This window comes from Pseudoliparis swirei, chromosome 13 (genome assembly GCF_029220125.1).
Source record: "Pseudoliparis swirei isolate HS2019 ecotype Mariana Trench chromosome 13, NWPU_hadal_v1, whole genome shotgun sequence".
NCBI classification, from domain to species: domain Eukaryota; kingdom Metazoa; phylum Chordata; class Actinopteri; order Perciformes; family Liparidae; genus Pseudoliparis; species Pseudoliparis swirei.
Genome location: NC_079400.1, coordinates 992900 through 1013507, shown reverse-complemented (window position 1 = coordinate 1013507; position 20608 = coordinate 992900). Strand labels below are relative to the sequence as shown.

The 20608-nt window shown below is 51.4% G+C and overlaps 2 protein-coding genes and 1 pseudogene across 9 annotated transcripts in view; 1 reads left to right on the top strand and 2 right to left on the bottom strand.

Annotated features, from left to right (window-relative positions):
- LOC130203218 (uncharacterized) overlaps positions 1-9532 on the top strand; it is a 46386-nt gene extending 36854 nt beyond the window's left edge. For 6 of the 8 annotated variants that reach the window (XM_056429156.1, XM_056429159.1, XM_056429157.1 and 3 more), the window contains 10 exons: positions 34-150; positions 949-4623; positions 5433-5580; positions 5675-5780; positions 6086-6245; positions 6328-6435; positions 6520-6606; positions 6687-6849; positions 7064-7149; positions 8246-9532. In XM_056429156.1, the coding sequence (XP_056285131.1) occupies positions 34-150; positions 949-4623; positions 5433-5580; positions 5675-5780; positions 6086-6245; positions 6328-6435; positions 6520-6606; positions 6687-6849; positions 7064-7149; positions 8246-8317 (4722 nt within the window). In that variant the 3' untranslated portion in view covers positions 8318-9532. Of the gene's footprint in view, positions 1-33; positions 151-948; positions 4624-5432; positions 5581-5674; positions 5781-6085; positions 6246-6327; positions 6436-6519; positions 6607-6686; positions 6850-7063; positions 7150-7361; positions 7431-8245 lie in introns of all 8 variants that reach the window. The other 2 variants (XM_056429153.1, XM_056429154.1) reach the window with 2 other exon arrangements.
- Positions 9533-9983: 451 nt separating this feature from the next.
- Positions 9984-14715, bottom strand: LOC130203912 (toll-like receptor 13; annotated as a pseudogene).
- A 2595-nt stretch (positions 14716-17310) lies between these two features.
- prr35 (proline rich 35) lies at positions 17311-20203 on the bottom strand. Its single transcript, XM_056430373.1, has 2 exons — positions 18104-20203; positions 17311-18019 (listed from the first exon to the last, which is right to left on the bottom strand). The coding sequence occupies exons 1-2, from the start codon at positions 19351-19353 to the stop codon at positions 17311-17313; spliced, it is 1959 nt and encodes a 652-aa protein (XP_056286348.1). The 5' UTR covers positions 19354-20203.
- Positions 20204-20608: the final 405 nt, after the last annotated feature.

Sequence of the window (20608 nt, the reverse complement as noted above, 5' to 3'; positions counted from 1 at the left end):
TCGGTCATTATTACCGTGTCTTTCTTTCCTCAGCTGGGCCAGAAGCAGCAGGAGCTGGACGGACTGCAGAAGCAAAACAATGTTTTAAAGGAGCAGTTGGAAGACGCACTGGGGAGGGAGCAAAGTGCCAGAGATGGCTATGTACTGCAGGTACTACACACACACACCAGCCACCGTACGCGCTTTAATATTGACGATACAAATGGCATTCCAAGTTTACAAAGAAAAGGTTTCCAAGATGCTCTACGTATATTGTTTAAATGTCATCAACTGTGTGTGTAGATTGTATTTTTGTGAGACTACTTGCTCACGCTGGATCAGATTAGTGTGTGGCAACGGAAACTCTTTTACAATTCTACTAACGGGTGTGGGTGCTGATTCTCTGAGACTGATCCGCATGGGCGTGGTGTTCTTCACTAACTGTTTTTGACGGAGTTTCACATCTCCTGGGGAAATAACTGATCTGGTCTGATTTTCTTCAGGTAAGAAACCTGATTAAGAAGCCTTGCGCTGTGCTTTTTCTCTCTGTCCATTTGTGCTCTCTGTTTGTCCTTTCCCAGCTCGACTCCTGCATGCTTTTTGGTGTTTTGGAATTGCATACTCTAACTAATTAAATGCCTTTTTATATTGTGCAGTTTTAAGTTATACAGAACTTATCAAAGAGACTAAATGTCCTTTTTGTATCACATAATATTAACTTTGCAATAATTAAATAGTTTATCTGTTTTTCTTTTTCTTTGTGTCACTGTATTAGTGACCCACCACTTTTATTTATTTTCCCGAGTCACCTCTGAAAAAGCACAGTGGAAGCTTGTAAAAAAAGAGAGATTGATTCCAAGAAAGGATCAAACTTATCTCCTGGTTACCCCCAAGATGTGGTTCTCCGTACATGGTAGGGGGAAGTACGGTGATGTCATTAATGAACCTGTCTCATCAATCTTTTTCAAGAATGCTACGCCCCCTTCCTCCTCACCGCACAGAGTGCCATGGCAATGCCTGCACAAGCTTAATCAAGACTTGCATGGCGAGCTGGAGACCCAGAAGCACAAGCGGGACCTCGCTCAGCAGCAGATCCGAACACTAAAGAGAAGCTACACCGAAGCCCAGGACGCCGTGGACCACCACGAGGCTGGGATTCAGGCTCTGCAGGCCAAGCTAGCGTCTGCAATGGCGGAAATCTTGGCCAGCGAACACGCCGTGGCCAGAATGCGCAACGAGCTCAAGCTGGAGCAGCAGCGCTCGACGGAGCAAGACGAGGAGCACGGCCGCGGCGAGGCCACCCTCCGAGCCCAGCTGAAGGACAGCGAGGACAGACTCCGCGATATAGAGGCCAGCCTCTTGGAGAGAAACCAGGCCCTGAGGCACCTGGAGCGCCAGCAGGCGCTGCAACGAGACCACATGAGGGAGATCCAGAGGCTGCAGGAGAGGCTGCAGGAGGTGACCGCTCGGCTGAGCGCCACCGAGGACGGCCACGCGCTGAAGGAGGAGCGCCTGAGGAGGGAGCAGCACAGCATGCAAGAGAGCCACGAGAGCGAGAGGCAGAATCTGCGTCGCCGCCTCGCCGAGGCCGAGAGCGCGCAGAAGGAGACGGAGAGCCGACAGCTGGAGGCCGAGCGGCACGTGGAGGCCCTGTTGAGAGGGAGGCAGGCCTCTGGGGGAACGGAAGGCAGGGAGGAGATGCTGAAGTTGCAAGAGGAGCTGGCCCAGAAGACGGACATTGCCGAGTCCCTCAGGGAGAGCATGCGGCGGCTAGAAGAAGAGAAAGGCCGTCTCACCTGCCGCTGTCAGGAGCTTCTGAACCAGATTGCAGAAGCAGACCGGGAGGTGAGTAAGCTCCGCAACCGCCTGGAAACGGAGGAGGCCGACTACTACATCCTGGAGCACTCCTATGAGAGGGCCACCCAAGAGTTTGAGAAGATAAGCCAGTTCCTGAGAGAAAAAGAGGAGGAGATCCAGCAGACGAAGGAGATGTACGAGAGGCTGGTGGAGCGGAAGGAGGAGGACCTGAAGGAGGCCCTGGTGAAAATGGCCGCGCTTGGCAACAGCTTGGAGGAAACGGAACAGAAGTTGCAGGCGAAGGAGGAGCTTCTTTGTCAAATGAGTCAAAGCATCTTGGATAAGGTTGAGCCCTGCAGTGCCGAGAAAGATCTGAAGGCCAAGCTTGTGGTTGCAAAGGACCGCATAGCGGAGCTGGAGCAGCAGCTCAACGCCCTGCAGCTGGGCTACGCCGACCTCCACGTGGAGAGGCAGCAAATCCCCGAGCAGAGCAAGAAGTCCAGGCTCAAGACATCGGCCTCCTTATCGGCAAACAATGACGACTTACTTTCCTTTGACGATGCATCACATGCAGAGAACTGCCCGGATGATAAGGAGTCTCAAGCCAAGAGACCGAGGATACGCTTCTCCAGTATCCAGTGCCAAAAATACATAAACCAAGAGGGCCTGGACACGAGCCCTGTGAGCGATACCTCTGCAGACACGAGGCAAAGCATTACCGAGGAAGTCAATGAAGACATCCGTCCAAGTGAAGGAATTATCTCCTCTGATATCACCTTATCTGACAGTAGTGACTCAGATAAATTCATCTGTATCATCCACGCCCTGGAGGCTAAACTGCTCGCCACTGAGGATAAACTGAGACGCCTCACCCAGAATCTAGAAGAGGAACGATCCCTCCAAGCAGAGGGCATCTCAGGGACTGACGTAACGATGACAGGAAGGCAGCCCAGCCCCGCTCAGGAGTTCTGTTGTGAAACTGGGATCCAGAGGAGTAGCAGTGAGCATTATGCCAAGGCCCTGGCGTGTGTGGAAAAGTGTCGAGAGAAAGTCCGATTTATTCTCAGTGGCTCGGACGACACCGCTGACTCCCAGCTGCACTCGCTGTCAGAGATAGAGAATGATCTGTTCAACGCATCGCTGTTCATCCGACAAGGACACGAGACGTCAGGAGAGCAGGCCGTCCATCGAACCCCAGAGACTCTCGATGAAGACGCTCTGCACCTCTTTGCAACGACGTTGTCGTTCGAAGCCGTCGCGCTGAACAAGATGGCTCTGTTGATACGCACGTCCAAGTCCGACGTCCTACAATCTCTCGCTGAGATATGGGAAGACATGGAGAACATTAAAAAGGGGGACAAAGACTGCCTGGCTATAGTTTACGCCGATGTCTTGACCCGGAAGTTGATGCTGGAGAGTTCATTCTGTAAAGAATTGGAAAAAGCTGAGACGGATGGAGGTCCATCCAGAGAGGGCGGAGCTGACGCAGATGTCGACGCTGCAGCCGTCTTCAGCACCGTGGTCAAAGCAGAGCTGGCCTTCTCCATTCAGAACCTCAAACTCTGCTACCAGGAGAAATTCAAAATACTGAAAAAGGAGTTGACTCATGCCCACGATAACCTCCGCCAGAGGGAATTGGCTCTGAAAACAATTATCGAAGCTTCCAAAAGGCCCGATTTGAAAAATGTAATCCAAGAAGTCCAACACAACTTTGGGTTTGGTAAACCGGAACTCGCCGACATCCGCCCCCCTGAACTCGCCCCCTACATGGAGCAGATTGAAACGGAAGAGGCTCGAGGTTTAGCCGAGGACATCGTCGACCGACACTTGGCTGGAGAGACGCCCTCTTGCGGCGTCGACTCCATGGACTCGCTGCAGAATGCCCACGACGGCCTGGCCGACGAGCTGCAGCGGCAAGCGGCCATCCTCCAGAAGTACGCCGAAGAGATCGAGCGCGGCGGCAACCGGCCCGGCCTGGCGGAGATGATCTGCGCTCTTCTGGGCCGCCGCACGCCGCGTCGTTTCACCGGCGCCTCGCTGTGTATGCGCGACGCCCTGATCCAGGCTCAGGTGGCGTATGTGGCGTGCCGGCTCCGGGCGCTGCACCAACGAGACGTGGGCCGGTGCGAGCAGACGGGTCAGAACATGGGCGCTCTGGTCCAGCGGCACGCCCGCAACGTCGGCGCCATCCGAGAGAAATACGAAGAGTCCCTGCGGGACGAGCGGCAGAACTTCACGCAGACGGTGTCCGCCCTCCAGAAGGAGAACCACGCGCTGAAGAGCGAGATCAGCAAGCGCGTGAACCAGCTGTCGCAGCAGCAGAAGCAGCTGGCGCTCCTGGAGCAGCACTTCAACCAGGAGGCCGAGGAGCTGAAGCAGCGGCACCAGCGGGAGCTGAGCCGGGCGGAGGGCGGCCGCGCCGCCGCCGAGCTGGCGCTGGCGGAGACGGCGGCCGGCGGCCAGAGGAAGCTGGAGGTTCTGCTCGCCGACACGGGCGCCGCGGAGGAGCGGAGCGAGTGCCGCGCGAGGAGCCTGGAGGAGCAGCTCGAGCAGAGGGTCCGTGAGCTGCAGCTCCTCCACCGGCAGGAGGCCGACGAGCTGCACGCGCACTACGCCGAGAGCATTCAGCGCATCCACGAGCAGCAGCCCGGTGACGCCGCCACCCCGATGGAAGAGGAGGAGCAGGGCAAGAGGGAGGAGGCGCAGACCATGGGGGCTCTGAAGGAGCGCGTCCAGGAGCTGGAGGCTCAGACGAGCGCCATGAGGGACGAGCTGCAGAGCGAGCACCTCCAAGGAGGCGTGGCCAGCCTGAGAGAGAAATACCAGAGAGACTTTGAAAGTCTGAAGGTTTTTGCTCTTTCATTTTTACCTTTAGTGATTACAAAAACTAAATAAGTAAGAGAGTACGAGATGAATAGTGAGATAGTTTAACAACAAGCTTTTGTTTAATGTGCACGGAGAGTTTTAGAGTCGGGAAATGGTGTGATTTATAAATGATTTGAAAAGGAATGAAACGTGCGACCTTGATCACGTCAGTCGTCTCACAGCCTCTATTAGCATCTAGTAGGGAGTTCATTCACCACCACTCGACATTTGATTATGTACATTATATTTATGACTAGAAATATCTCAATAACCTCTAACCAGGACTTTTGATTTACAGCCAATAAGTGAGTCAAGTAAAGTTTCATTATCTTGTGAAATATTTCCACATCTACGAGATGGATTGGCACAATATTCGGTGTAAACGTCTCCCGGGCGACGCCCTCGATGACTGCGGATGACCTGAATTATCCTCTAGTCTTATCAACTATTAAAATGACATTTACTACAGACATTCTTGTTTCTCCCAGAGTGAATTGAGTGTAAAAGTGAGATATCTTCTTCATTTGGGCATTAACAAACATGCCATTTCCCACATTCAATGACAGAAGGAAATGTTTATTAATGATAATTATGCAGCTCTCATTCTAACATAGCTTGCCTTCAAATCAAATAAAGCTTGCATGGCTTCTATCACTAATTGTGCATGACGCCCCCATGTAGCCTAGTGAACTATTCCTAGATGTTGCACTGAATGGTCTCCACTTAGTTTATGGGTTTCAATTTCCAAAAACATTTCCAGATATCCGATTGTTGACGCTCTCCTCCCCTAGGCCACGTGCGAGCGCGGCTTCACAGCGATGGAAGACACGCACCAGAAGTTAGTTCACGACCTCCAGCGGCAGCATCAGAGGGAGATCGCCAACCTCCTGGAAGAGCGAGAGAGGCTATTGGCCGAGGAGACGGCGGCCACAATCGCTGGTAAAGAAAACTCTATTAACCGCCGATTATGTGTGTGCTTTAAAACAAGAGCAGCAGACGGCGATGACATGAGCGCCATGTGTTCTGAATGCAGCGATTGAAGCGATGAAGAACGCACACAAGGAGGAGCTGGAGAAGACCCATCGCTCCCAGCTGAGCGGAGTGAACTCGGACATTGATGAACTTCGCTTACAATACGAGTGAGTTTTAAACTTTGCAAATAAGAAGCACGAAGGTTTCCTGGAAAAAGAGTTGACTGATCAATTTACTTTTTCTTGATTTTTTTAAAAAAAAGGTCAAACCCTGAAAACCGTGTTCAGGTTTCTATGATGAGTCCGATTGTTTGTGTCCCTTATTCGTCTGGTTTAGAGTTTGAAGGAGAATGTTGTCACTTTGGTTTTGTTAGCTCGTCATCCGCGGCGATTGAAAATATCCACTCGTGTTTTGCCTGTTTTGGTAAACATGGGAGGAGACCGGGCGATAATGCGACGCTGTGACTTTCCAGGGAAGAGCTGCAGTCCATCCACCGAGAGCTGGAGGTGCTGTCGGAGCAGTACTCCCAGAAGTGTCTGGAGAACGCTCACCTGGCCCAGGCGCTGGAGGCCGAGAGGCAGGCCCTCCGGCAGTGTCAGAGAGAGAACCAGGAGCTGAACGCTCACAACCAGGTCCGAACGCACACACACACACACACACACGAGCAGCGGAGTCCACGGGTCAGAACACATCTACGTCTGTTCTGTCCAACAGGAGCTGAACAACTGCCTGACCACAGAGATCACCCGCATGCGCTCCTGCTTCACTGGTGACATGGCGCTGTCGCCGCTTACCAAGGGCAAAGATGTGTATGAACTGGAGGTGTGTGTGAACACACACACACACACACACAAATGCACAAGATTTGATCTTAAATCTTCCGAGTGTTTCCCCCCCATCTTGTAGGTGTTGCTTCGAATCAAGGAGTCCGAGATCCAGTACCTCAAACAGGAAATCCACTCTCTAAAAGACGAACTGCAGTCTGCGTTGAAGGTAACAGAGCAGCGCCTCCAGAGCGTCTCATGACGGCGTGTTGACACTGAGAGGCGTTGTCGATGATTTCATTTCAACAGGACAAGAAATACGCCACAGACAAATATAAGAACATCTACACGGAGCTCAGCATCGTGAAGGCGAAGACGGACTGCGACATCAGCAAACTGCAGGAGAAGCTGCTCCTCGCCACGGAAGCTTTAGGCGAGAAGACGGTGGACGGCTCGGCCGCCTCTGGATACGGTAAACAGGAGAGGATCATTTAAGATTAACCCGACGATGTTCACATCTAGTCGAGTCGTGACGCCGGTCAGGAGTAATGACCACCTGCTGTTGAGATCTGGAAAAACATTTAACATTGAAATTAGATGCACATCCAGTTTCTGCTATATCAACAAAACAAAATGATGCGACTTTAGTTATTGATAATAAGGGAAATCATTCATTGTGTTTTTAGATATCATGAAATCAAAAAGTAATCCAGATATCCTGAAAAGGGAACGATCAACCGCGTCCAAGCAATCAAGAGGCATAAGGTCAAAGGTGAGTGGAACAACCGAGCGTTTCCTCCCTAATCACAGGCGTGTTGTACATGTGGAGACGCTGCCGGCGTGAAGCTTCTCCTCCAGTGTGTGTCTGTCGGTTTGTTGCGTCTCCGCCGCGCCGCACACGCGTGTTCAGTCGGTTGCTAGGGAGGTTTTTTCTGCGTAACGTCTCTGGTCCTCTACGTCTCATTCCTCTGTTCTGTCCGTCAGTCTGTCACTGAACAGGTCCCATGGGATAGCTGACAGCCCTCACCCCCCGAGCCCCAAGACGTGCTGTAGGTACAGCATGACGCATGCCTGACCTTGCATGACCTCCCCGCCCGGCTGCAGCGTCTCACCCGTTACCTGAATGTCACACGCGAGCTAATATTAGCGAACGTTGTCCAGAAGCCTTTCTGGGTTGGCATGTTTATGAAATGCACTCATTTGTCATCTTTGCGTGAGCGAGATGAGGAAACGAGGCGTCGCCTGGGGGGTCCAGACGGAGCGACAGGCAGCAAACCAAAATCAATACAAATAAATCTGACTCCCAGTCCCTTTTTTTAAATGTCACGTTATCTTATTTGTTGGATTGATACAAAACAAGTTATTTATCACAGCGGGTTAAACAAAAGTGTGAATGTGATGTTTGGAGGTTGTTGGTTTTAGTTTCTTTGGACAAAGCCGTGACATCTATTGCTTTAAAAGCCCATCGGCTCATCATAGAGTTTCAGCGTACTCATGTTTAGTGTTTCACAATATCATTCCCAAAAGAAAGCTGCCGGTTAATTGTGTCTGCAATAACTGCTTGTGATTAGTCGTGCGACTGCAGAACGATCTCAGATCCTGTTCTGGAGGAAGGAGAGCGCTCTGTTCTTCTGCTCCGCTCATCTTTCTTTCATTCATTTTATTGTCTCTGTTAGTGAGTTGTATTCCTGCATTGTGCGCACCACTCCCTCCTCTTGTGTGGCATGACCGTATTCCATAACACACTAGAAAAATCAGATTTTGTGGCGTCTGTGTTTTTCTAGTTTGTTTTCCTAGCACTCGGCTCCGCCCACATCCATCCTTACTGTTAATGAGCAACACATGTCTTTCTTCTCCTCCTCCTTCAGAGCCTGAAAGAGGGACTTACTGTGCAGGAGCGTCTGAAGCTTTTTGAGGCAAAGGATTCCAAAAAGATTTGAATATCAAGAGTCCGAGTTTTTGTTTCCCGTCCCTGACCTTTGACCTTTTGGTCAGAACGCTTCGGCTTTGCCGGCGACAGCTGACGGCTCTCATCGGAAAATGGAAACGCATTCGTACCGGTCGGTTTGAAACCCGGACCTGCTTCCACGCCTCTGACAAGTCGTCATAGTTTTGTTTTGAGTATTTTGTATTATTAATTGAACAGAAGTAAGGTTTCTTTTTTCCCTCCTTTGTTTTATCCATCGATGTTTAATCTGTCCAATGGGTGTCAAATGCGCTGCGAGGGGATTCACCAGTATTTTGACAGATCCTGCCAAATAGACAACACACAGTATGAATAATATATATTTCCCGAGATGAATTAAGTATCTGCTGTATTTTATTCTTGTTACAGTTTCTATAATCCTGTGGACGTGTTGTTGTGGTTCATCTGGACGCGTGTCGGGGCGTTGCTCTCGGCCGTTGGGCGTCTGCTGTGCTGTAACTGGTTTGGTAGTGAGAACAATGTGACGCTGGCCCTGTGTGAGAGTTTTATAAGCGAGTGTCTTGTGTGTGGAGCGGGAGACGAGGGGCGGGACGCGTATCGCTCCACGACTTGAGGAAGCTCCTTTTCTTTATTCCTCTCAAATCGGCGTAGATCGCGGTGCAACCAAACATCCCGACTTCTTCATTTAGTGGACGACTGTGACGTGTTCGTGATGCTGGATTTATTTCTTAAAACCTGGATTGTGTTTGTTTTGATTTGGTGTGAGTTTATCACCTCGGATCAATAAGCCGAACTCTTTGCATGAGCGTGCAGATCTGAACCGCAGAATGATGGCGTTGCATTATTTTCCTTCTTAACGCTTTAGTGTGAAACTCTTAACACGAATAAGCTTCGCTTTGCTTTGCGAGTCCTACTGTTTAGCTGTTGAGATTGAAACGTTTTACTGTAAACAGCACTCGGCCCGACCCCTGACCTCTCACTAAAATCAAGTTGTGCCTCAACTGAGTGAAGAATAGAAGCATCCATGAAACCTGTGCAGCTAAGGATACACACTGTATAGTATTCAGACCACGCCTTGTGTGTACGTGCGTGTGTATATGTATATATACATGCATGCCACACAGATTTGTTTGTACCTTGCATATTAGCTCTATATTAAATATATATGAATATTTTTTATTTTCATTTGAATGTATAATGTCAAATAAATGAAGTGTTTGGAAATCTTTGGCGTGAAATGTTTTCTTATTCACTCGACCTCTTTTCACAATTTAAATAAGGTAAAAAAACTTGTTAAAAAATAAACTAACTTGATTACTTTTTAATAGCATACCATATTATTGCATTATGATAGCATATTCATCTCATGGAATCATATACATTTACATTTTTATGACAACTCAATTATTATATTGTACGACATACTAAACTATGGCATTCTTATCTAAAACATACTATATCACTACTTTTACAATATTATTATTAGAGCTGCAACAACGATTGAACTACAAAATATCAAAAATAATCAGTTGCAGCCCCAACAGCTTTTTGACCTAATTAATAATTCCTGCTCGATAATTTCTTATCAAATTTCCAACAGCATGTAAATCAAAATTTATAAAAAACAATTCACGATCCACTAAAAGACCATAAACAGATAACGGTATGTTGAAATTGTTTTAGCAAATGATCTACGCCAGCACGTGTTCTCCTCCTCTTCCTCCCTCCTCCTCGTCCTTCACAGCGTGGATCAGCCGGACCCACAAGGCGTCCCGGTCCCGCGGCGCCTCGGGCCACCGCAGGTACGTCTTCTTGTGCACGAGCTTGCGTAAGCGCGCGTAAGGAGACAGGCAGCGCTCCGGGATCTCCTCCAGCAGCAGCAGCACGTCACTGCCGTCACAGAGGAGCCTCAGCCCGGCCAGCTGGAACTCCAGGGCGCACCAGTCGCTCCGGAGGAAGTGGCGCGTCACCACGCAGATGGTGCGGCGGGAGCCGTGGATGGCGGCCTCGATGTTGTCCAGGACGGCGGCGCCGGGCCCGAAGTCCCTGTGGTGCAGGCACAGCCGGAGCCTCGGCTGCCCCGCAGCGGGCCTCTCCGGGTGGGGCACCAGCTGCTCCATCACCCAGCCCTCATCCTTACCGCAGTAGGAGACGAACGCGTTGTACTGGAACGCGGCCCCGGCTCCCCTCCTGCGCCCGTGCAGTCTGGCCCTGAGCACGAGCAGCAGGTAGCGCAGCGCGGCGCCGTGCGTGTGCCGCGCCACGCACACACTCACCAGCAGCGCGTCCGCCACCGCGCAGGCCACGAAGAGCGCGAAGGAGAGCGGCTCGGAGGAGCAGGCCGTGACGTCGAACCGCCACAGGGCCGCAGAGCGGGGGTCGCCGTCGCACTGCAGGCTGTACAGGTAGGACACCTGGAGGGGGTCAACAACGTGTGTGTGTGTTGGTTTGGACACGCGTCACTATCAGTGTCTCCAGGCTTACCTGTGTTTGAGTGTTGTGGATGGCCCAGGTCTTAAACCAGGCATTGTACAGGTCAGTGGGTTCTCTGTAATGTCCAAAACACGCAATCTGGAAATACATAAATATACACCAATTATCTATCAGTACAAGTTAACAAAGAATAGGAAGCTAGATTACAGATTTTTATATTTTTGCTAGATCGGCTAAATATCACTCCAAAGCTACAAGGCAAGGGAAGACCGGCATGGCGGGGTCCCGTGACCTCTCACCTCCAGGCCATGTCACATATGGCTTCTATGAGGCTTGATGTTAATAAACAAATTTTAACTAGTAGTGACCCACTCTGGTGATATATTGACAATCTGGGTTTCGGAGTAGTTTCCAGAACAGAAGCGTTCATCCATCTAATTAGTGAAAAATGCAATTCTTGCAGAAATCGGCAAATACCTTGGATACAAAATCAATTTGTCTGGTTGTATAGTAGATGAGAGTAATCCCATCCGGCAACACCGGCTCATGAGCTCAAGTGAATCTTCAGGGCTATCTGCTCCCCCCCCCCCCCCCCCATAATAAAGTAAAACATGCAACGTGTCTCCACGGCGTTGCTCGTCATGTCCGGAGCTCGTCTACCTCGGGAGAGCGTCCAGCAGGGCTCTGTCCACGCTGTGCAGGTGGTTCGACCGGACCCGGAGAACCTCCAGGGTATTGTCTGGTGGCATCAGGTCAGCAGGCAGAGCGTCGAGGTCGGCTCTGTAGAGCGTCAACTTCTTCAGGTTCTTCAGAGGAGACAGCACTGCGCTCAGGTTGGTCGTCTTCATAACGACACCAGCGATGTACAGGGATCTCAACCGGACCAGAGGGACCAGAGCGTCGGGGTGGAAGTCGATCTGGATGCTGTGTCCCATGGCAACCGAGAGAAGTCTGCGTTGACCTCGGAAGAAATGCGGTCCGATGACGCCAAGGCCTCGACCGCCGGGCCCCTGGTAGTTCATCTCCAGATACTCCAAAGTTCACAGAGAAGATGGAGAAATAAAAAGATGAACAGATTTATACATAATGTAGCGGCCATTTGTCTCAAACTCAAATAAATCTAAATCAAATTGCCTCTGACACACCGTGGGTTTTTTTTTGTTGCCAAAAGAAAGTAATGTCCTTTTCCATACGTCATTATTCTTATTTAATTACTAAACAAACTAAGTGCTGACACTGCCTCTCGTGTGCTGGTAAAAAACCAGAGGCCACCTAGGTGCATGCTGGTCCTGAAGCTACCCACACCGACATATAACCAGTGTTACCCAATCAGGGAACCCTACAACTAAATATATGTAAACAACAATCACAATGAACCAAACTAAAACTATCATGAAAGAAAGAAAAAAGCTAATAATCAATATTACTTTACAATAAAACTAAATACAATCGTCAAAATAAATATCTCTAACACATAAAATGCTATTCTATTGACTCTAAAAAAACCCTCATACCTCCAAAGAAGTGAGGTTTATGAAAGGAGCTTCGTAGGATTTAAAATGGAGGCGGTTGTTGTACAGAACCAATGTCCTCAGACTGATCAGGCCAGACAGAATAAACGGCGTCAGCCTCTTGATCCGATTCCCACTTAAATCCAGGTACCTAACGGAAAGATGAGCGTGTTAAATAAACAATGAATAAATGTCAACATGGCGGAGAACACATACCTGAGACTCGTCAGGTCTCAGAAGGTCCCGACTTCGATGAAATCGATAATGTTCAAGCTGAGGTCGAGCTTCGTTAGCTTGCGCAGCTTCCCGAAGGGCTGCTTGCTGATGTACTTCAGCAGGTTGAACTGCAGGTACAGCTGCTCCAGGTGAGTCAGGGCGCCGAACACCTTCGGCACCAACTCCGTGATTTCATTCTTCGGGAGAGACGAGCGAGTCAGAGACGTCAGAGGGGCGAACCAGTCGGGGTCGACGTCGCGGATTCTGCTTCTGTCGAAGCTCAAGAACTCGAGGCGCGTCAGGCCCTGGAACGCGTCCCTCTGGATGTCGAGCGGATTCTGATTCAGCTGCAGCGTCTTCGGGCCTCGGTAACCTTCGAATGTCGTGCGGGAGATCCGCTTCAAGCCGCAGTTGATGAGGTGAAGTCTGCCGGTGCTCCCCAGGTCCGCGTCCTCGATGACAACCGTGGGCGGAGCCTCACAGTCCAGCAGGCTGTCGTTAGCCCCAGGTAACCTGGAGCCTTTCAAGTCCACCTGTACACATTAAATGCACAGGTGAGTTATTTAACACTCAATCAAAAAGGGAAACACAGATGTTGCAACCAGAGCACACACTGCACCTCGACTCTCTCCAGCCGGTCCATTCCTTCTCACACTCCGCAGATCGTCAGTGGAGATTCCTCCAGGAACAAAGAAAACGCGACCCGAGTCAGATTCTTCTTGGTCTCGGCTGAGAGTCCCATCAGAACCTCTGCTTTGACCCCCCGGCCGAGCAGAGTCCTCAGCCTCGGGTTGGAGGCAAAGACGTCCGGCCGCAGCTCCAGCCTGGAGTTGTTGGACAGCCCGATGGACTCGAGGGCGGGAGGCAGCTCACGTTCAGCCTCCGGAGGGCGTTGGCGAAAAGGTCGAGGCGCGACCGGAGTCCTCGCAGCCGAAGGCCGTGAGCCGGTTCAGGGACAGACGGACTTCCTGAATGGTCGGCAGGGACCCAAAGAGACTCGGAGGGAGCGCCGCCAGTGCGTTGTGGGTCAGAAGCAGGGTCAGAAGCAGGGTCAGAAGCAGGGTCAGAAGCAGGGTCCGCAGCGCGGCGAGGCCCTCGAAGGCGCCGGCGTGGATGCGTGAGATGTTGTTGCAGGTGAGGTTGAGGCATTCCAGGACTGCCAGGCCTCTGCACTCTCCTCCTCTCAGAGAGACCAGCTGGTTCTGGCTGAGGTCCAGGCGTTTGAGCCACAGCATCCGCCTGAAGGACGCGGGGGGCACGGCGCCGATCCTGTTCTTGGACAGGTTGATGGCGTGACGTCGTCCGGCAGCGTGCGGACCACGTCGGTGAGGTTGGAGATGTTCTGGTCGAAGCACCACGTGACGTCGGGCGTGGGGAAGTTCAGAGAGCAGCTCTCCAAGCCGCCGCAGGCCGAGGTGTTGAGGACGCCGCGCGCCATCTTCACTTCACACCTAAACATATGTTGAGATAGACAAGAAAATGCATCATGGGGAAGTTCAAACATCTCAAATTAGATGCACTGACATTTCCTTGAAGAGAGAACGAGTTTTGACCGAGAAGAGATAATAACTCTGACTTCTTGGCGGCAAACAAGTTGCACTCCATTAAATACTTCACCCTATTTACTCTATTTACCCTATTGACTCTATTTACCCTATTTACCATATTTACCCTATCGACTATTTACCCTATTTACCATATTTACCCTAATTATCCTATTTACTCTATTTACCCTATTTACTCTATTTATCCTATTTACTCTATTTATCCTATTGACTCTATTTACCATATTTACTCTATTTACCATATTTACCCTATTTACTCTATTTACCATATTTACCCTATTGACTATTTACCCTATTTACCCTATTGACTATTTACCATATTTACCCTAATTATCCTATTTACCCTGTTCACCCTGTTCACTCTGTCCATCGCTAGAAACTTATGCTTTGTCATCTTTTATTTATTAAAACAAATTATTTTAATGTAAATTGTGGTTCTATTTATTTACATAGCTACATTTTGAATAACATCTACATAAATACGGCATCATTCATATCCGTAACAACACGAGGAGATGAGCTGTGAGTCAAACTAAAGTCTTTACTTTGTCATCATTGTTATTTTGATCCAATCAAAACCTTTTACCGCTCTGCATTATTGCATTTGGGGGAAAACAAATACATTTGACAATTTTAAAATGAATGTGACGACTTTAACAGAAGCTATAGTGTGAAGACCTACAGTATGTTCCTCTTTTTATATTTATTCTTCTACTTCTCACATACACTCCGACTTCTTCTACCACAACTCTGTTACATTATGCATTGAATTTATATATTTAAATTCACTTTAATAGAGTATTCTGACTGCATGCTCCAACCCTATAATGTATAAATATTAGAACGTACCATGTAATGCTCCTCTGATGCGGCTTGTGTTTCTGCGACTGCACTTCCTGTCTCAGTGACGCTTCATCTCAGTCAATCAAAAGCTTTTTGAGGAAGGATTTTATCATCCGCTCAATCTGAGACAATGTGGCTGTGAATAATGTCCACATGAGGGAGCTATCTACCGGTACTTGGATTTCAGTAAAGCTACAACAGAGTACAATAGTGTTCATGGCCAAAACATCTCAACCTTAAAACCAGTAGGGAGGCCCCCCTTAAAGGTACAGTAACACTCCAGATCAAATGATGTATTATGAAGCCACGCTCTACTTTTGTGAGGAAGTGATGCTTTGAACATGTCTTAATTGTGTATTCATATCTTACATCATACCTTAACTTCTAAGTGGTTGCATATATTTGCTCATGGACCTTATCCAGTGTGAGGGTCCACTGGGGGGGGGGGCGGGCCTTCTGGCCCTTCTGGCCTGACCTTTGCCTCTGAGATGGCGGTGAAGGGGCCATCCTGACGGGGGGGGGCTGCCCAGCGCTAGGTGCCCATCCTGGGGGCCGACAGGTAGTCCTCCGTAGAGTCCGAGTGGAGCTCGACCCTGGGGGCCCTGACCTTTGCAGGAGGGCTACTTGATCCACGAGGAGAGGCACAGGTGACCCCCGCTGATGGCATGTCGCTCCAGGAGCTGCTTCACCTTTAGCGCATCCACCCGACCGCGTCAGGACCGATAGTCAGGTGGTGCTCCCACTACGGGTCGGTTTCTCCTATTTAGACTTTAAATGATAGCGATGATGGCATTTGAGCTCGTGGCCTTTCCCAACGGGACTCAACGGCAAACCGATGAGTTCATGTTCAAACAACATAAAGGTTCCTCTGTTCAACATCGAGTCTTTCTTGTTTTCCCCCTCAGTTTATTCACAGAAATGCAGCGTGCATCTACAACGTCATCACGTGAAATGATGCAGTCCAACATGACGTCATCCATATAAAACCAAAAACTTTTACTTATGTATTATAATTACAATATGTACAAATCCATTTAAAAGTTTGTCTCCCAACATGATTTTTAATAGACTTAATTGTTCAAATTATCCTCATGGAAGTGACTGTTAAGTGCTGATGTTAATTTTTTTACAATATTTTTTGAGGAGAAACTTGTAACAATCAATGTCCATAGTGCATTTAAAGACTTTTTGTAAACCTTCCCTGTTTGTCTTATAAGGTGCAAAATGTTCGAGGTTGTAAGTTAAACTGAGAGCGACTTTCATCCTCCAGCAGTGAAGTCAACGGCATGCCGGAGATAATGAAGACGACCGCGTTCAAACGACTGCGTGAAGTCACTGATGTCAGCGCCGGGCGAGAGGACGCTCAATGAGGACCCTCAGTGAGGACCCTCAATGAGGACGCTCAGCGAGGACGCTCAGCGAGGACGCTCAGCGAGGACCCTCAGCGAGGACCCTCAGCGAGGACGCTCAGCGAGGACGCTCAGCGAGGACCCTCAGCGAGGACCCTCAGCGAGGACGCTCAGCGAGGATGCTCAGTGAGGACGCTCAGCGAGGACCCTCAATGAGGACCCTCAGTGAGGACCCTCAGCGAGGACCCTCAGCGAGGACCCTCAATGAGGACCCTCAGCGAGGACGCTCAGCGAGGACGCTCAGCGAGGACGCTCAGCGAGGACCCTCAGCGAGGACGCTCAGCGAGGACGCTCAGCGAGGACGCTCAGCGAGGACCCTCTGAGGACCCTCAATGAGGACGCTCAGCGAGGACGCTCAGCGAGGACCCTCAGCGAGGACGCTCAGCGAGGACGCTCAGCGAGGACGCTCAATGAGGACGCTCAGTGAGGACCCTCAGCGAGGACGCTCAGCGAGGACCCTCAGCGAGGACGCTCAGCGAGGATGCTCAGTGAGGACGCTCAGCGAGGACCCTCAATGAGGACCCTCAGTGAGGACCCTCAGCGAGGACCCTCAGCGAGGACCCTCAATGAGGACCCTCAGCGAGGACCCTCAGCGAGGACGCTCAGCGAGGACGCTCAGCGAGGACGCTCAGCGAGGACCCTCAGCGAGGACGCTCAGCGAGGACGCTCAGCGAGGACGCTCAGCGAGGACCCTCTGAGGACCCTCAATGAGGACGCTCAGCGAGGACGCTCAGCGAGGACCCTCAGCGAGGACGCTCAGCGAGGACGCTCAGCGAGGACGCTCAATGAGGACGCTCAGTGAGGACCCTCAGCGAGGACGCTCAGCGAGGACCCTCAGCGAGGACGCTCAGCGAGGACGCTCAGCGAGGATGCTCAGTGAGGACGCTCAGCGAGGACCCTCAATGAGGACCCTCAGTGAGGACCCTCAGCGAGGACCCTCAGCGAGGACCCTCAATGAGGACCCTCAGCGAGGACCCTCAGCGAGGACGCTCAGCGAGGACGCTCAGCGAGGACCCTCAGTGAGGACGCTCAGTGAGGACGCTCAGTGAGGACGCTGCGTGGGGGGGGGGGTCTCTTTGGGGTTTTGGCAGAGGAAGGGGCGTCGCCGAAACCCCCCGATCGGTCCGGGCCGAGCAGGACGCTGGAGTCGGCTTCGCACTTGGTGGTCCGGCTCGGCCACACGGCCTCAGCAGAACCGGGCCTCGCGCCGGCAGAGAGCGCCTCGGTGTCGGCCGCCGCCTGACTCATCGTGATCAGCATGTCCAATGACTGCTTTCGACTCTCCAACGAAGCCGTCATTGCGTTCCTCTCGCCCTCGTTCTCTTCCTCCTCTTCCTCCGTGGTGTTGTCTTTGAGGCCGCCGTCCCTCTTCACCGACAGGTCGAGCGGCCCGTCGCTCGGCCGAGCCGTGTGCTCCAGCGCCCGGTGGATGTGGGAGAGCTCGCTGCGGATCTTTCCCAGGTGTTCCCAGAGGTGGCGCTGGGCGGGAAGGTCTTCCTTCTCCAGGTGGGATATTTTGCACTCAGCCTCTTGGTACTCCTGCAAGGCCATGGAGAGGTCACCGAGGAGAGCGGCCACCGACTCCGAAGTGCCCTCCCCCGCCGTCCGGGCCGCGGTCGGGTCGCGGCCGTCGGGTCCCGCGCCGGTAGAGAGAGGGGACGTGTCGCTGTGGGGGCCGGTGAGAGAGCCGCTGTACCACAGCTCAGTGGGCCGGGCCGGAACCGGAGCATCCTGAGAGCTGAGAAGGAGAAACATGTCGGGCTATTTGAGTCCACAGTAAAACAACATGAATCACCTCTTGCTTTTACCACTCAGTCTTTACCTTCCATGGAAGAGAAGCGTGTCTGCTGCCAGACTGAGAGTTGAAGCCGTCTGAATGTTCTTCAGAAGGTCCGGACTGAAACCCCCCGTGGCCGGCTTCTTCTCCGCAGGCGCCTCGTGGCTCCCCAGGGGGGCGCCGGTCCTCTTGTGGCCCCAGCATGCTTTGCCTTCCTTGGCTCCGGCCTGCATGTTATCCCCCGCCCTGTGACCCCGGTCGGGGGCGTCTCTCTGAGGGGGCGCCCGGCCGGCGGCCCCCGGCCGCAGAGCGGGAACTTTCCACGGGTCGGCTTTGGGCTGGAAGCCGGACGGAGGAGTCGCCTCCAGACTGTTTGCGGCGGTCTTGAGCGCTTTGCCGGCGTCGCTCTGACCGGAGGCCGGCCCGAACAGGAAGGGGAAGTAGAGGCGGGGGGGGGCGAGCGCTCGGTCCAGGTGGGCGCTGGACGCCGGGTGCATCAGGAAGGGAAGCTGGGCGAGCTGCGCGTGGCGGGTCTGGGAGAAGAGGCCGGGGCCGATGGGGCAGCCCACCCCGAGCACCGACAGGTCCTGGTAATCCAGCAGGTTCGGCGGGGGAGGGTAGCAGGGCATGGAGCCGCCCACTCGGGCCTGAGCGCCGTCGGCTTCGGAGTGGCTCGACGCCAGCAGCCGCCATTGCTCCGCCAGCAGACTGGGCGCGCTCAGGTATGTTTTCGAGAGCTTGTCGTGTTTCAGCCGGGCCTCCGCTTCCACGGAGCGCGCTCGGAGGAGCTGATCTTCCAGGGAGAGCATGTCGGCCATCAGGAGCTCCGGCTGGTTTATCTTCCTGGCATCTCTCCCGCCGCTCTCTTTGGTCGGCCCGGTGACCTCCGCTCCCTCTCCTCGTCCGCCCTCTTCTTCGTCTTCCCGCCCCTGGCTCTCCCCATCTTCACCTTCCTCCTCGGCGGGCCGGCGTTGCCTTAGCGCGTCCTCGGGGCGCGGCGCCGCCCGCTCCGCTCCGCCGAGTGGCGGCTGGAAGGGCCGCAGCTGCTCCGGGTGCAGGGCGTGGCCCTTCTTGTACGGCCAGTCCGACTCGATCAGCAGGGAGAGGGAGTTCTTGCACAGGCTGTACTTCATGTGGTTGTACAGGTGGGACTTCTCCATGCAGGTGAAGGGGCACTGGAAGCATTTGTAGTTGTAGGGTTTGCCCCACGGCCGCGGGATGTAGTGAGGCTTCTTCGGCTTGCGCTCCTTGTGCTTGCTGCCAGACGTCACTTTGCAAACGTCGTCCTTGGACATGGTGGAGATTTGGGTGATTATATTTAAATGAGGATGATTACAGATATCTTTTTGGATTTGATATCTTTTGTGTTCATGTCAGTTGATTTATTCCTCAGTTTGGGAAGGTAGGTGAAAAAGAGCTTTTATGGTACCTGTGAACACATGGTGACAGTTCTGTGTGAATAAAAAGTCTTTGACAGATTGACTTTCATGTATGAAAAAAACCAGGAGACATGCAGCTTCTATTATATACATATATATATACATATTGTATTATATACCACGCTTCAATAATTTTATCTCAGATATTTTAGATTTCTTACGGAGCTACATTTCTGCTACCAGTCAAAAGTTTGGGGTCACTTAGAAATGCCCTTATTTTTCAAAGAAAATCACTGTTTTTTTTAATGAATATAACATTAAATTAATCAGAAATACACTCTATACATTGTTAACATGGTAAATGACTACATACGTGTATAGAGGCCCATCTCCAGTGTTCTAATGGTACATTGTGTTCATCACCTTAGAAGACTAACGGAGGGGTAGAATCGTGCAATTATGTTAGCGCAGCTGAAAACAGTTATGCTGGTGAGAGAAGCTATAAAACTGGCCTCTTTCGAGCTTGAAGTTTAAAGAACAAAATTAATATTTTTTTTAAACAACATTATTTCTAACCTTGTCAATGTCTTATTTATTTTGCAATTCATTTGATAAATAAAAGTGTGAGATTTCATGGAAAACACGAAATTGTCTAGGTGACCCCACACTTTTGAACGGTATATATATATATATATATAATTATATTAGGAGAGCCCGTTGTCTGCCTGGGCCGAGGCCTCTAACCTCTGCTCCTCCTCACTGTACCTGCCACTTCTCATTAGTTCCAGTGCGGCGGCACCAGGCGCTAGCAGGGTCCGGGGCTGGGGGGCAGACGGGGCCGTCACAGGGGACTAAGCACCTGTGCAGGGGCCCTCACAACACTAACAGCTCAGAGCGTGGCCCTCGGAGGCCGAGGGCTGCAGGTACAGAGAGGAGTCGGGGGTTTGATTCCCGGTTCCTAATGAGAGGCTGGCGTCGAGCCTGTTGGGCGTCACTAGTGCCAGGAAGGGGATCTGGGTCAGGACGAGGCGCACAAGTTCAACCGCTCTCCTGAACTCCGTCTCTGACACTTTATTAATCAATAATAATGTATTATTAGAGGCTGCATTTTAAATTAAAAACACATGTTTTTTCTTTATCTCATTTCGAAAAAGCTTTATTTAGTGTCATG